The sequence below is a fragment of the Haplochromis burtoni genome, unplaced genomic scaffold (genome assembly GCF_018398535.1).
Source record: "Haplochromis burtoni strain Fernald_Lab_line unplaced genomic scaffold, NCSU_Asbu1 Contig_335, whole genome shotgun sequence".
Taxonomy (NCBI): Eukaryota; Metazoa; Chordata; class Actinopteri; order Cichliformes; family Cichlidae; genus Haplochromis; species Haplochromis burtoni.
Window position 1 is genome coordinate 17,228 of NW_024582696.1, and position 13,448 is coordinate 30,675.

At 39.6% G+C, this 13,448-nt stretch overlaps 2 protein-coding genes across 6 annotated transcripts in view; one reads left to right on the forward strand and one right to left on the reverse strand.

Moving 5' to 3' along the window:
• The window catches only part of crb3a (crumbs homolog 3a), a 6,864-nt gene extending 2,811 nt beyond the window's left edge, over positions 1-4,053 (reverse strand). Inside the window, exons 1-3 of one of the 5 annotated variants that reach the window (XM_005942266.3) lie at positions 3,786-4,053; positions 3,160-3,247; positions 2,680-2,884 (exon numbers count right to left, since the gene is read on the reverse strand). In XM_005942266.3, the coding sequence (XP_005942328.1) occupies positions 2,680-2,821 (142 nt within the window). In that variant the 5' untranslated portion in view covers positions 2,822-2,884; positions 3,160-3,247; positions 3,786-4,053. The other 4 variants (XM_042228609.1, XM_042228608.1, XM_042228610.1 and 1 more) reach the window with 4 other exon arrangements.
• Positions 4,054-8,279: 4,226 nt separating this feature from the next.
• Positions 8,280-13,374, forward strand: asf1ba (anti-silencing function 1Ba histone chaperone). The gene is made up of 4 exons (XM_005942268.3): positions 8,280-8,661; positions 9,268-9,383; positions 9,513-9,689; positions 11,875-13,374. Exons 1-4 carry the CDS (start codon positions 8,553-8,555, stop codon positions 12,064-12,066), a joined length of 594 nt encoding a protein of 197 aa, XP_005942330.1. The 5' UTR covers positions 8,280-8,552; the 3' UTR covers positions 12,067-13,374.
• Positions 13,375-13,448: the final 74 nt, after the last annotated feature.

Consider the following 13,448-nt stretch of genomic DNA (forward strand, 5'->3'; position numbering starts at 1 on the left):
AGAGATCGATGGAAGGAGGTTTTGGCTCAAAATCTCACGATACATGGCCCCATTCATTCTGTCCTTAACACGGATCAGTCGTCCTGTCCCCTTGGCAGAAAAACAGCCCCATAGCATGATGTTTCCACCCTCATGCTTCACAGTAGGTATGGTGTTCTTGGGATGCAACTCAGTATTCTTCTTCCTCCAAACACGACGAGTTGAGTTTATACCAAAAAGTTCTACTTTGGTTTCATCTGACCACATGACATTCTCCCAATCCTCTGCTGTATCATCCATGTGCTCTCTGGCAAACTTCAGACGGGCCTGGACATGCACTGGCTTCAGCAGCGGACACGTCTGGCACTGCGGGATTTGATTCCCTGCCGTTGTAGTGTGTTACTGATGGTGACCTTTGTTACTTTGGTCCCAGCTCTCTGCAGGTCATTCACCAGGTCCCCCCGTGTGGTTCTGGGATCTTTGCTCACCGTTCTCATGATCATTTTGACCCCACGGGATGAGATCTTGCGTGGAGCCCCAGATCGAGGGAGATTATCAGTGGTCTTGTATGTCTTCCATTTTCTGATGATTGCTCCCACAGTTGATTTTTTCACACCAAGCTGCTTGCCTATTGTAGATTCACTCTTCCCAGTCTGGTGCAGGTCTACAATACTTTTCCTGGTGTCCTTCGAAAGCTCTTTGGTCTTGGCCATGGCGGAGTTTGGAGTCTGACTGTTTGAGGCTGTGGACAGGTGTCTTTTATACAGATGATGAGTTCAAACAGGTGCCATTCATACAGGTAACGAGTGGGGGACAGAAAAGCTTCTTACAGAAGACGTTACAGGTCTGTGAGAGCCAGAGATTTTCCTTGTTTGAGGTGACCAAATACTTATTTTCCACCCTGATTTACGAATAAATTCTTTACAAATCCTACCATGTGATTCATGGATTTTTTTTTTCACATTCTGTCTCTCACAGTTGAAGTCATGGATTTTTTTTCACATTCTGTCTCTCACAGTTGAAGTGTACCTCTGGTGCAAATTACTGACCTCTGTCATCATTTTAGGTGGGGGAACCTGCACAATCGGTGGCTGACTAAATACTTTTTTGCCCCACTGTAAACTGATGTATATAATTAAAATGTGTTTAAATATTATGTGGCTCTCTCTATTTAGATAAGATCTTTTATTTTAATTGGCAAATGCATTTAAACTTTCAGAGTAACCACTTACAAGCACGTGTGAATGTGCACTCATAACATTTAAAGTAATGAGTCTGTTTCCTGGCAACTGGGGGAGACTTTTGAAAGTTCCAGTCTTTGCAAAGAAGTATAGTACTTTTTTTTTTTTTAAAAAGCTACTCATGTAACTCTCAGTGAGAATGAAGAATAATTTTCACATGTAACCAAAGTGTTTGACACATTCATATGCAGATGAATGCAGGAATGTGAAAGGATCTTGAAAAGCTGGCTTCTTAGTAAAGTGCAAAACTGTTTTTGAACCACGACAGAGACATGAGTGTCAAAAATAATGTCTAAAAGAGGAAAAGTGTATCGCTTCTACATGTTATCATGATTGTATCTACCCTTATACATACATGCGTAATGAAAAGCACATAAGAGGAAGTACCACAGTAAAGCAGAAGTTCATTTCAACCTCGTCCACTTTCTAAGCACCTGACACTTGTAAGCATTCCAGTATCGCTACCAGCCATTTCATCTGTGAGCAGCCATGTGATTACTCAGTTACATCATAAAGCCCCACTGGAGCTTCTTGACCAGAGCGAATAGGGAGGAGGAGAAGCTCAGGAATGCACGGTATACCGCAGCCACAATTAGCTGAGTCAAACAGCACACTAGTTTGAAATGTGAGAAAAAAACCCAACTCAAATCTATTTGTTTCTTTGTGTTTCTTTGTGTGTGTGTGTTCATCATTCAAAAAATCGTGTTAATGAGAAAGTTTTGTTTTGGAAACTTAAACCCTCCCCATAGTTTCTGAGTCAATCATTTGCTTGGGTAAATAGTAAACTTGCCAAGGACAAAGGTACGACTTGATAACAAACGTTACAGACGGGGGCAGCCATGTTCACAACTTAAAGTAGGATTCAAACTGACAAATGCAACAGTTTCTCACAGCAGTGGGACAGGGGTCTGTGTCTTACTGTGTAGCATCACCCTCATTTACCAGTTAAAATGTCTGGGAACTGAGGAGAACAATTGCTGCAGTTTTGAAATCACATTTCCTCTCATTCTTGTTTGATAGGAGATTTCAGTTGCTCAACAGTCCCCCACCCCAATGTAACTATACCCATCAGATATACTGTGTTTTGTACTGCACTTACAGTACAAAACACCTCTCCTTTTTAGCTGTAATGACTCTGCGAGATGTTCAGTATCATGTGAAAATCTAGTTCAAATGATTTTTAAATCATGACATTAGTTTACACGGCACCGCAACATCTTTAAAATTGCTTTTTTGTATATTACTCCCACTCAATGGGGAGCTTGTTTCTATAAATTCTTATCTTAGTCTTATGTTATTAGGCAGTGCTGACATGTTTCACAGTTTCTTAGCAAAGCTTCCTAAGTTTTTTTATGTGTCATCACAGGATGCAATAGGTTTTTTATGTGTGCGTGTGCACAGGTGTGGTCAAAAGGCTGGCTTATTTGTATGGGAGTGCTGAGGAAGGCTTCCAACTCACCCCACACAGGATTACTGCTCAGCACCAGCAGTAAAACACTCCCAACCACAGCTCCAGGTATGGTCAGCACATCCAGGCACGCTGCCATCTCTACCCGTGACCAGCAGGGCCAAATGGGGGCAGACTGGTACAGTCGGGGCATCAGCTTGGGTCCATTTCATTCACAGACAGCCGCCGTGAGGATTTACTGCCTCCATTTGAACAGCTAAAGACACACAACTATCAGCAGTGCAAACGCAAATATCCTCTCCAGTTCACTCAGACGCTAATAGACTGTTTTAATCTCAAGCTGAGTCAGGCATAGAAAACCACAACTACTGAGTCACATTCAGCCTGATGTTGAATCACCTCTAAACCTGCGCAATAATATTTTTACTGGCCTAACAGAAGAACACAGCTCTAACACCTCCTAAAAAACATCATTACACTATCAAATGACAATATGCTGTAACGTGATTCTTTTCAAAGACTTACACACACCCTTTATCCGACTGCTTCCAGATGGTCGAGGCAAAACGAGGAACATCGAACAGGTTGATTCTTTACGCGTCAACTGCTTCCGCCTCACCTTGTCAAAAATGAAACCGCAACACATATGAGTCGGGTGAAAAGTACAGGTAACATCCTCAGCCGACTTCTATCAGAACAAGCCTACCTGAAGTACCCGAGACTACATCCTCGGCTGTCCTATGAGTTGGTCTTTCATCTAAAGCTCTTTTTTTTCCCCTCGTCTACTCCTCACTTCGCCATTGGTCACGTGGTTGAGTTTCGAGTTACAATACCTGAGCACAGTTATCTACCTGCAGCGGGGCGAACAGAACCTCCTTTGTGCGTACAAAGTAGAATAAAATGCGCACTTTGCTAAAGCAGAGCAGCGCCGATCTATCCTGTTTCCATCAGGAAAAAAATAAAAAATAAAAAAATCACACCTTAAAGCTTTTAATCACCTTTATGTAATAATATTTATATTCAGAAATTCCTTCCAAAGTTCATTCAGTTTCTAAAAAATTAACGATAATGATAATAATAACAAGATGCCAGGTTTGCCTTATTTGCTCCAATCTGCACAACTTTAGCCGTAGTTTTACTCCCTGTGAAGCTCTTACCTACAGCAGCAACCTGCTGATGGCGTTGCATGAAACAGCGCCTCCGTCAGGTTTCACGGTTCCCGTCAGGAGAAAGGATATCGACATTCCTGAGATATTTTAAGGATGAATTTGGAGGCCAGCTGGTCCAGTGGGCTCTAATCCTCTCCTAATCTCTCCTTTCAGACTAAGAGGGGCACAGAAAATGTAGTCTGCTTCGGGCCTAATCTGTGCTAGTCAGAGTTTCGTGTGGACACTCTGTAAGAGCACTGAAGCGTTTTCTGAAAAGCACAGACCTGCTGTGGAAAATTACTCTTATAGTACAGCAGTGACTCACATTGAGGAGGTGCCCCCTGCTATTTTGTATGTAGCCTAATATCTGCAACAGTGTTTCAGTAATATAACGTTCAGTAACCACAGTTTGACATGTGATTCAGAGTGTTTTATCTATTAAAGAAAGGACAGATAAGGCATGAGAAAGTTAACTACTGGCATAACCCTGTCTATTCATGCACATACACTCACTGGGCACTTTATTAGGTACACTTTGCTAGTACAGGATTGGGCCTTCTTAATTCTTTGTGGCACTGAGTCACAAACCCACCTCATCCCAGTGGTCTATTGAGATATTGAGATCTGTTGAATCTGTAGACGGCATTCCTGTACAGTGAACTCATTATCATGTTCCAGCAACCAGTTTGAGATGATCTGCACTTGGGAACATGGCATGTTTTCCTGCTGGCATGTTACGTCCCCACGAAGGAATTCTTCGAGTTGCGAGTGTGGTGGCCGGTAACAAATGGGTCCAGAACAGAATGAAAGGGAAAGCAGACAGAGGTGTTTAGCATATAATATGGTTTTATTGCAAATAATCTTAACACAAAGAGTCAGCAACGCCGCTGTATCAATAAGGCCAAAAAGAAAAGAAGAGGTCAAAAACAACAAAGGAAACAACTAAAAAAAAAAACTCCACAACACAAAGAGGCACTTCCCACTTCTCACTCAACTGAACTCCTCACCACGGTGAGACATTTCCAAGGCCTATAGGCCCATCTACTCACTCAACTTAAAACCACGGGTAGGACAAACACGCATTGGGACCTTTCCAACATCTAAAAAGACAATGTAGAGCCATAGGGAAAAACCACTTGCATCACACAGTTCTTCCCCAGCCTAATCTATATAATAAAGTGATTGCTGACTGGGTCCAGGTGCCAAACGGGGTAATAAACAGCAGGTGCATCATGGCAAGAGGGGGGAGTGAAAAAGAGACAGAAGGGTGGGAGGAACAAAAGAGGAGGAGGCGGAGAGAGAAGGCCACACCCACACAAGGGAAATTTCAAGAAGAGGCCCTGCTAGGGCCGTAACAAGGGTCATAAAGGGATGGACATGGTCAGTAATAAAACTGAGGTAGGCTGTGGTAGTTAAACGATGCTGCAGTTGGCACAAAGGGGCCTAAACTGTGCCAAGAAAATATCCCCCACAACCATGACATCCTGAACTGCTAATATGGTTCTTTCATGTTTTTCACATCACATTGTGACCCATCTGAATGTCTCACCAGAAATCAAGACTCATCGAATCCAATTTAGGTGAGCCTGAGTGAATCACAGTCTCAGCAAGTAACAGGTGGCTATTTGAGTGACTGTTCCCATCAGCTGGAAACAGACTGGCTGTTCTCCTCTGACCTTTGGTAACAACTAGGCATTTTATCCCTGAGACTCAGCTTGAGATTAAAGAAGTCTCTCATCATTCAATAGTTTCTGTTTTGGAGACCATTCTCTGTAAACTCTAGAGGTGGTTGGGCAGAAAAATCCCAGCATATCAACAGTTTTTGAAACTCTCAGAAGCTGGCAGCAAGGCTTGCCATGTTCAAAGTCAAATGCACTGAGCTAACTGACTGATTAGATTATTTGCGTTAACAATTTGGTTGGACATTAGGCTGATTGCAAACCAGATATGGCGGTAGAAGAAACATTAAGAACAAATAGCTCTTCTGGTGTCTTGTTTTCTACTTATTTAGTAGTGACCACTAAAGGGTGCAACAAGCACTTTTTTGTGTGTGTGTGTGTTTGTTGTCCAATAAATGAGCATTACGTGTAAAACAGTATCTTTTTATTGGAGTCACTGTTATATATTTCACTGTTAGTTTTATCAGGAAGTTTATTTTACTAAAGAAAGCTTCTGTAAGCAAGTTCATTAGGCTAATAGTTTATGTAAGCTGCTATAAATACCTACAGTGACAGCCCAGTAATAAATAACATATATAATAAAACTGCAAGAGAGAAGCAATTCAATGATGATTTTAAAAGGCACACTGTTTTTAGAGCAACGTATTTGATTTAACATCTGTCTAAATGTTGCACTTGGCCATGTTTTCTGGGCTGGAATCAGTGTTGGTGAAACTGCTGCGAAGACATGAAACTGCCACGTACTGGAAGTTAATATGCTATAACAGAATGTAAAAATGTCAAGGAGATTTATATATTTATCTGACTTGTTATCAGCGCTCAGTTCAAAAACCTGCATGTCTGATAGTGTGGAGGTTCATTCATGCCACTGGAATTGGAAGCTTACACATGCAGAAAGGTATACAGAGGTTTTAGAGCAACATATACTGCCATGCAGGCAATGTCTTTATTATTTCAATCTATATTAATGTGCACCCTTATGTCTATATATATCTCTACCATATTTCAAGAAGATAAATCTTGAAATATTAAACTAAAACACTAGTTTTGAAAAAGTCAGGACGTTGTGTAAAATGTAAAGAAAAAAAAGCATGCAATGATGTGTATTTTATTCACAGCAGAACATAAAACATATCACGTGCAATGAACCATTTTAAGAAAAATGTTAACTTATTTTGACTTTAATGGCAACAACACCTCTCACACAAGTTGGGAAGGGGACAACAAAAAAGCTAATTATGTTAACTGTCAACAGGTCAGGAACAAATCTGGGTATAAAAAGTTTCACGGAAGTAAAGATGGGCAGATGGTTTAACCATCTGCAAAAAATCAAAAAACAATAATTGAACAATGTCAGAATAATGTTCCTCAATGTCAAATCCTAAAGGCTTGGAATATCTCACCACCTACGGTACATAACATCATCAGAAGAGTCTGAGAATCTGGAGAAATCTCTGAAAAAAACAGAAAAACTCTAATGTTTGTGCCCTCGGGTGTCACTATATTAAAATGTTTCTATCAGGCATGTTGCTATCATGGAAGTCACTGAATGGCCTCAGGAACACTTCAACATGGTATGGCCATGACCACAGTTTACCATCCAGAAATGAAGGTTAAAGCTCTATCATGGAAAAAAGACACCACATGTGAACAAGATCCAGAAATATTTCTCGGGGTCAAAGGTCATGGAAATGGACAGACGCAAAACAAAACAAAACAAAAACAATTCAAACACAAAAACCCAAATTGAACTACAAAGAGTACAAAGAAGACTCAGGACTGCTGAACATTCGTCTCCCCAAATTCTAGCAGCTGGTCTTCTCAGTTTCCAGATGTTTATGGACTGTTGTTAAAATAAGGGGTTTGCTGCATATGGGTAAACATGGCCCTGTACCACTTCTTTTGAGAAATATTGCTGCTATCAAACTCAAAATGAGCTAATATCGTTCTTAAAATGCTACATTTTCTCAATTTAAGTATTTGCAATTGCATTCTGTTTTTATCCTTTTCAGGATTGGGGTTGCAAGCTGGAAAAAAAGTTGCATGCCAGCAAAAATGTCAGTGAATTTTGTTTTATTAAAAAAATTAAATATTTTGTATGGGCCAAGTGGGAGTATTCGAGTATTGCTTTGTGGCATTCTAAAATTCTGCATGCAACAGCTTATTTAAAATGTGTGAATATATAGTATATAGTTCTGACTTCTGACTACACCTCACATATTCAAGTTTTACGAGTTCAGATTCAAAGCTTAAAAATTAGAGCTAGATTTCATGTTTTTCACCAGTGAACTGAAGACCCTGTTTCTCTGTAGCTATAAACCTGTCCTTAAAAGAATCTACCTGGGGATAATTTAGATTTTAGAAATTTAGATTTTCTCTGCATTCAAAGGGGTTTCAAACATAACACTTTAATCACTATGCTGGTACCTGGTATAGGTGCAGATGAAACCCTGCAAAATGTACTTAATCTGTTAGTTTAATGGCACGAACTCACTACTCCTCAATCCTGGGTGTGACTCCATAAAGTTTAGATACTTTAGATAATTTCATCACCTCCCTGCCCAAGCATTTATGATGAACTGCAGTCATTAACAGCACCAATAAAACGCCTCAGGCACTGAGTTGGTACATCAGAGCTTGAGGCCACGTTACAGAAATACTTCCAGCCTGATTTACTTTGTTTGTGGTTGAAATAATTACAACAATAATCAATCTGTAGCTTGTTTATTGTGGGTTCGGGCTTTGGTAGTTGTGCAACTAGGGGTCAGTAGAGGCACTTTTCCTTCCTTTTGATCGAGGCCACCCTTTTCCTCTGTTTCCATCATACGCGTGTACAGCTTGCCGTAGACGCGCTGAAACCTGGGTAATACAGTCAAAGCGGCGGGAGAGCGGCAATTTATTCCCAGATTTATGAGCAATTGAATGATAGAAATATTGTTTTGGTGAGTAGTGTGAGCCTAGTCCTATAAGTAAGGCCTGCGTTTCGTGAAAGCACAGGTGTGTGATCCATAATAATTGTGGTAACCGCTTGTGTTGCGAGAGTGTTGCTTTTTAAGGTTTCCCCGGGAAACTGCCCCTTCTTACCGCTCCAGAAAATATGGCGAAGGTACAGGTGTTGAATGTGGCTGTCCTAGACAACCCGAGTCCTTTCGGAAACCCCTTTCAGTTTGAAATAACCTTTGAGTGTATGGAGGACCTTGCTGAAGGTTGGTACCATTGCATAACAGCTGTCATTATCGCTTGTGTGAAGCTACAACATAAGTCTGCTAACAGCTACACAGTATTAGCTGTAGTAGCTAACTACTTTTTGTTGAAGTGTAAAGGGTAACGTTGCTTAAAGATAACATTAAAGTTGCATAATAGCATGGCTTAAAGCCATAACAAGGAGAGTGGACGCTTCTCGCACGTCCTGTGGTACTTATGAATATGGTAAAGCAATCTTATTATTTCCATTAAGGGATAAAAAAACAAGTTCAGTGCTAATTAGCCAACGTTTTAATGTTTGTGCGTAAAAATGTAAACAAAATATAGCTCTATTCAAGGATGGAAATCTAAAATGTTGTTTTGTTTTTTTGCATTTGTTTGTGTAACTTTATGTGGACAGATTCTTTGTACGAGCACACAACCAAACTGAATTTATAAAGCTTTTGAAATATTAAAAACCATTGTGCACATTAACCTACATGTTTACATCTGTTCATCAGCTGATCAGTTCTTTGCTTAACAGGCTCATTTTTTGACAAAAAAATAATGTTTTTGTCACATCAAAATTTTCTAATGAAGCACTCTATTGTAATATTTCCTGTTTATAGACCTGGAGTGGAAGATCATCTATGTCGGCTCAGCAGAGAGTGAAGAGTACGACCAAATCCTCGACTCGGTGCTGGTTGGCCCAGTACCTGCTGGGAGACACATGTTTGTGTTTCAGGTATAATTAATTGACACTCAGAAAAAGTAGGCACTATTTGTGACTAATCTGACCAAATCACAACAGCAGTGGAGCTCCACATATATTAATAGCTTTTTGTTGTTGTTTGTTTGCTTGCTTGTTTATCAGGCGGATGCCCCAAACACTGGATTGATTCCTGAAAGCGATGCAGTTGGTGTTACAGTAGTGCTCATTACCTGCACGTACCGCAGCCAAGAGTTCATTCGCATTGGTTACTATGTGAACAACGAATACACAGACCCAGAGCTGCGTGAAAATCCTCCAATCAAGCCAGACTACACACAGGTTAGGATCATGACTGATTTCTGAGATGCAATGCTACCACGGCTGTCTATTTTGAATGTTATTGGTGTAAATTACACCGTAAAGGCCTATTTCCACTGAACATTTATAATTGCAGTCAAATTAAAAACCACCACAGGTTATTTGGCTATTTGAAGTAGACCTAAGTACCCTGAGAATCTAAAATTAGTCCTTTTTGGAAATAAATCTGAATTTCACTGGCCTGTTAGGTTGACAGTTGAAAATTTTGATGAGAAATGCATCACTCGTTGTGACGCATGCACTGGAGGCAGACCATCGCTCAGTTATATTGAAGTCTTTTGGTACCACTCAGAAATTACAACATTTTTTGTTGTAATTGAAAGAAGAAATAAACAAAAATGACTAGTTCTTCAGATGTTATTAAATGAAAATTTACTATTAATTATTGAATTTCCAAAAATGGAAACTATTTCATAATTATTGCAGAGGTAATGTGCCAATGTTTACAAGAAGCATACTACAGCAGTACTGATTTCATTTTGGCGTTTTCACCTGCTCTTGTGTCAATCACAGATGTTTATTTTATACACAGAAAATGTTTAACATCTACATAGATATTTTGGATAATGCTCAAGTCAGTGGAGAGTGACTTTTTACACAAACTGGATTTTCATTACTTCAAATAGGTAGGCTTTGGTATACTTTGTAAAGGCTGGCCTCATTTAACCTTTATTTTCTAAACCTGAATCGCATTTTGAATACGATTTTGCTGATTCTTTGTTACGATTATTTCCTCCATTTCCTGAAATATTTACTGTGCTGCAAAAACGATCCTAAAGGAGTTTTTTTTTTTTCCACACCCATTTTTAATAGTGTTTTGTTCATTACAAAATACTGCTACAGACATATCTTTGCTACCATAAAGCTCAATATGAATATGTCCACAGCAGTTGTTTCCAAAACAAGTGTGGTGTTTCTTTGCATAGGTCAAATACTGACTTGTATGACAAGTTTGCAGGTAAGGTTTCTTTTGATGAGTCTTCCATGTAGGACCAGTCTGGACTACATTTCCAGCTCATTTGCACTCATTTAATGGTTATCTTTTCCCTTCCTGCCCAAGAGATGTCTAGTTTTTGGAGATCCTTACAGGACTAACTACACTTCCTGTGAAGCAAGTGACAGTGTTTTAACATTTTAAAAGAACACTATCTACTTTGAGTGACTCGAAATTGAACCATCTCATTTGCCAAAGAAGACTTGTTGTTGTTCTACATTAGCTTAGTGCAAGAGTTACATTGTATTTGCAGATAACTTCAATGGGATTTTATTGTAAAGATCAACCCTACTTTTTTTAATGCAGAAATTAATCAAATATCTAATTGAAAATGATATATAAAATAAAATATATGATACGCTTTGCAACTATTACCATACATATGGAGCAGCATGGTGCACTACTGGAGCCCTGAAGTTGAAGCCTTTAATTCAGCAAAGCTTGCACTTTGGAACAAAAAGTGTTGTGAAAGTTCGATTATGACATTCCTTCAGTGGCTTATTCCTTCAGTAATAAGCCACTGTGAGATTTGTGGTCATAGCAAAGGGTTTTGATTGAAGGTGTCAAATTTTTAAGGTGGCTGACATCTGTGATTAAAACCTTTCACTTACAAATGCAAAAAAAATATCTAAACAGCTTACTCCGATTAGAGTTGCAAAGTTCTTGTTTCCTGTGGGAGTTTATGTGATTAGCTATTGTGAAGAAAAAAAATACTACACTGTGCCTTTGTACTACTGGGTTCACTCTTTCCTGCCCTGAGTCTAGAGAGCACATGGAGTCAGATGCATTTACACCAGCAGTGTGCCTGTTTTGATGTTGGAGCTAACAGAAAATCAATTAGTAGTCAGGGTAAATGGTAAAGACTTTCAAATGCTGCCAGATACAGTTGTTTGTTTTTTTTAAATGTTCATGTACACTTCTAATATCACACTTGGTCTTAAATGTTACACTAGTGTACACTAGTATAATGAACATTAATTAATGTCATATTAATGTTATTTACACTGACATGCAGAAATAACACAAATACACAATGAAGATAAAATAAAACTGCCTTAAATTGTGGTCCAAATGATTCTATTAAAGATGCTGTGTTAGGTATTCCTAAAGAACTTGTGCAAAGAATTAATTTTTATGTTTTTCCTTTTTCAGCTGCAGAGAAATATTCTAGCTTCAAACCCACGTGTCACCAGATTCCATATAAACTGGGAAGGCTGCGCAGAGCGAATGGAAGACTCTGAAAATGTGGATCCTTCTTCAAACTCCATGCTCCCGCCATCCTGTCTCCCTGGCAAGGCCCCACCTTTGGGTGTACTCCCAGATAACTCTATGGACTGCTTATAAAGATGACCCCTGCCCTAAAAAGGTGACGATTCACAGCCCGAAACCTTACTTCTGAACAATGCCTATGGACATTCAAGTGGGAATAAAGGATGTGTACACATCCCTGCCTTATAGCTGCCCTTTATTTTCCCGAGACTTCTCAAACATGAGTTCTCACCCTGGGTTTCAAACAAGCATTTGTTCCAAGGAAGATTATGAGTGTCTGACTGGAATGAGTGTTATTTATAGTTGGATAGTTCTTTCCAGTGTTGAAAGCAATATTGCAGGAAACCTCAAATATGAAGCGATAAAACGGAACTGAAACGTAACAAGGCTGTTGAATGATCCACCTTACTTCCTTTCTTGGTGCACAATGGACTTGTACCTGTTTATGAAGATTTCAGCACTGAAGCAATAGGCAATTAAATTGCAGTTTGATAATCTGTCATTATATTTGTGTTCATAGTGCACTTACACTTACTTTTCCCATTTGACTGTATGGCTTATATCGCTTCATGTTTTTTTCCTCCTTTTATTTTGTAATTTTGTGTTCCAAATAAAAGAACGGTGATTTTGTTATATCTGTATGAGTGGGTTTCTAATAATTACTTGGATTCGATCTCCACTTGTTAGATATAGGTAACAAGTGCTAGGTTTATAAGTATATTCCACACCTGTACTTTTATCATATTGCAAGCTCAGTATCACAAATACAAGTGTGAGTATCCCCCTCATATTTTCACATTTTACTAAAAATAGTATGTATTAACGTCACACCCAATCACAGATTGCTATGGTAAAGGGGGTGGCTAGGCCACAGAAACGAAAAACATTGCACTGCAAATATGAGGATTATTGCAAAAGCATCTGATTTGCTTTCGCTACAATAATCTCTCAGATAAATAAAGAAAAGCTGTTAATTTGCAGTCAAAATCGAAAGACGCGGTAACTGTTATTGGCATTTTAGCTACTGGCAAGTCCGGGAGGCGGGACGAAGTCGCTTGACAGTCGAATCGCATGAATGCAATGATTCAATGTGTAGATGCTGATCCAATGAGCGCTCGAATAGCTACGCCTCGCACGTAATTGTCTGTGCGCGGGGCCACTCAGAGGCAGGCGAAGGCGGGCCTGGGTGGATGGATGACTGGAGTTTCCCTTGCGGTCTGAAGATTAATGGAAGGGGTCTGTTGATCTGAGGAATCGACTATCAGGTGGTCGGTCCCAGGAAACCATTGCACTTGACGGCTTCTTTGGAAACGAATGAGGAGAAATCAAGTGGGATAAGCGCCATTGTTAAAAAACCCCCGACTATACTGGACTTTTTTTTTTTTTAAAAAGGTCTCAAGTGAGAAGGCCTGCATACACTGAGAGAGTACCTGGTTAGTTAAGGCCAGACTGCGAGG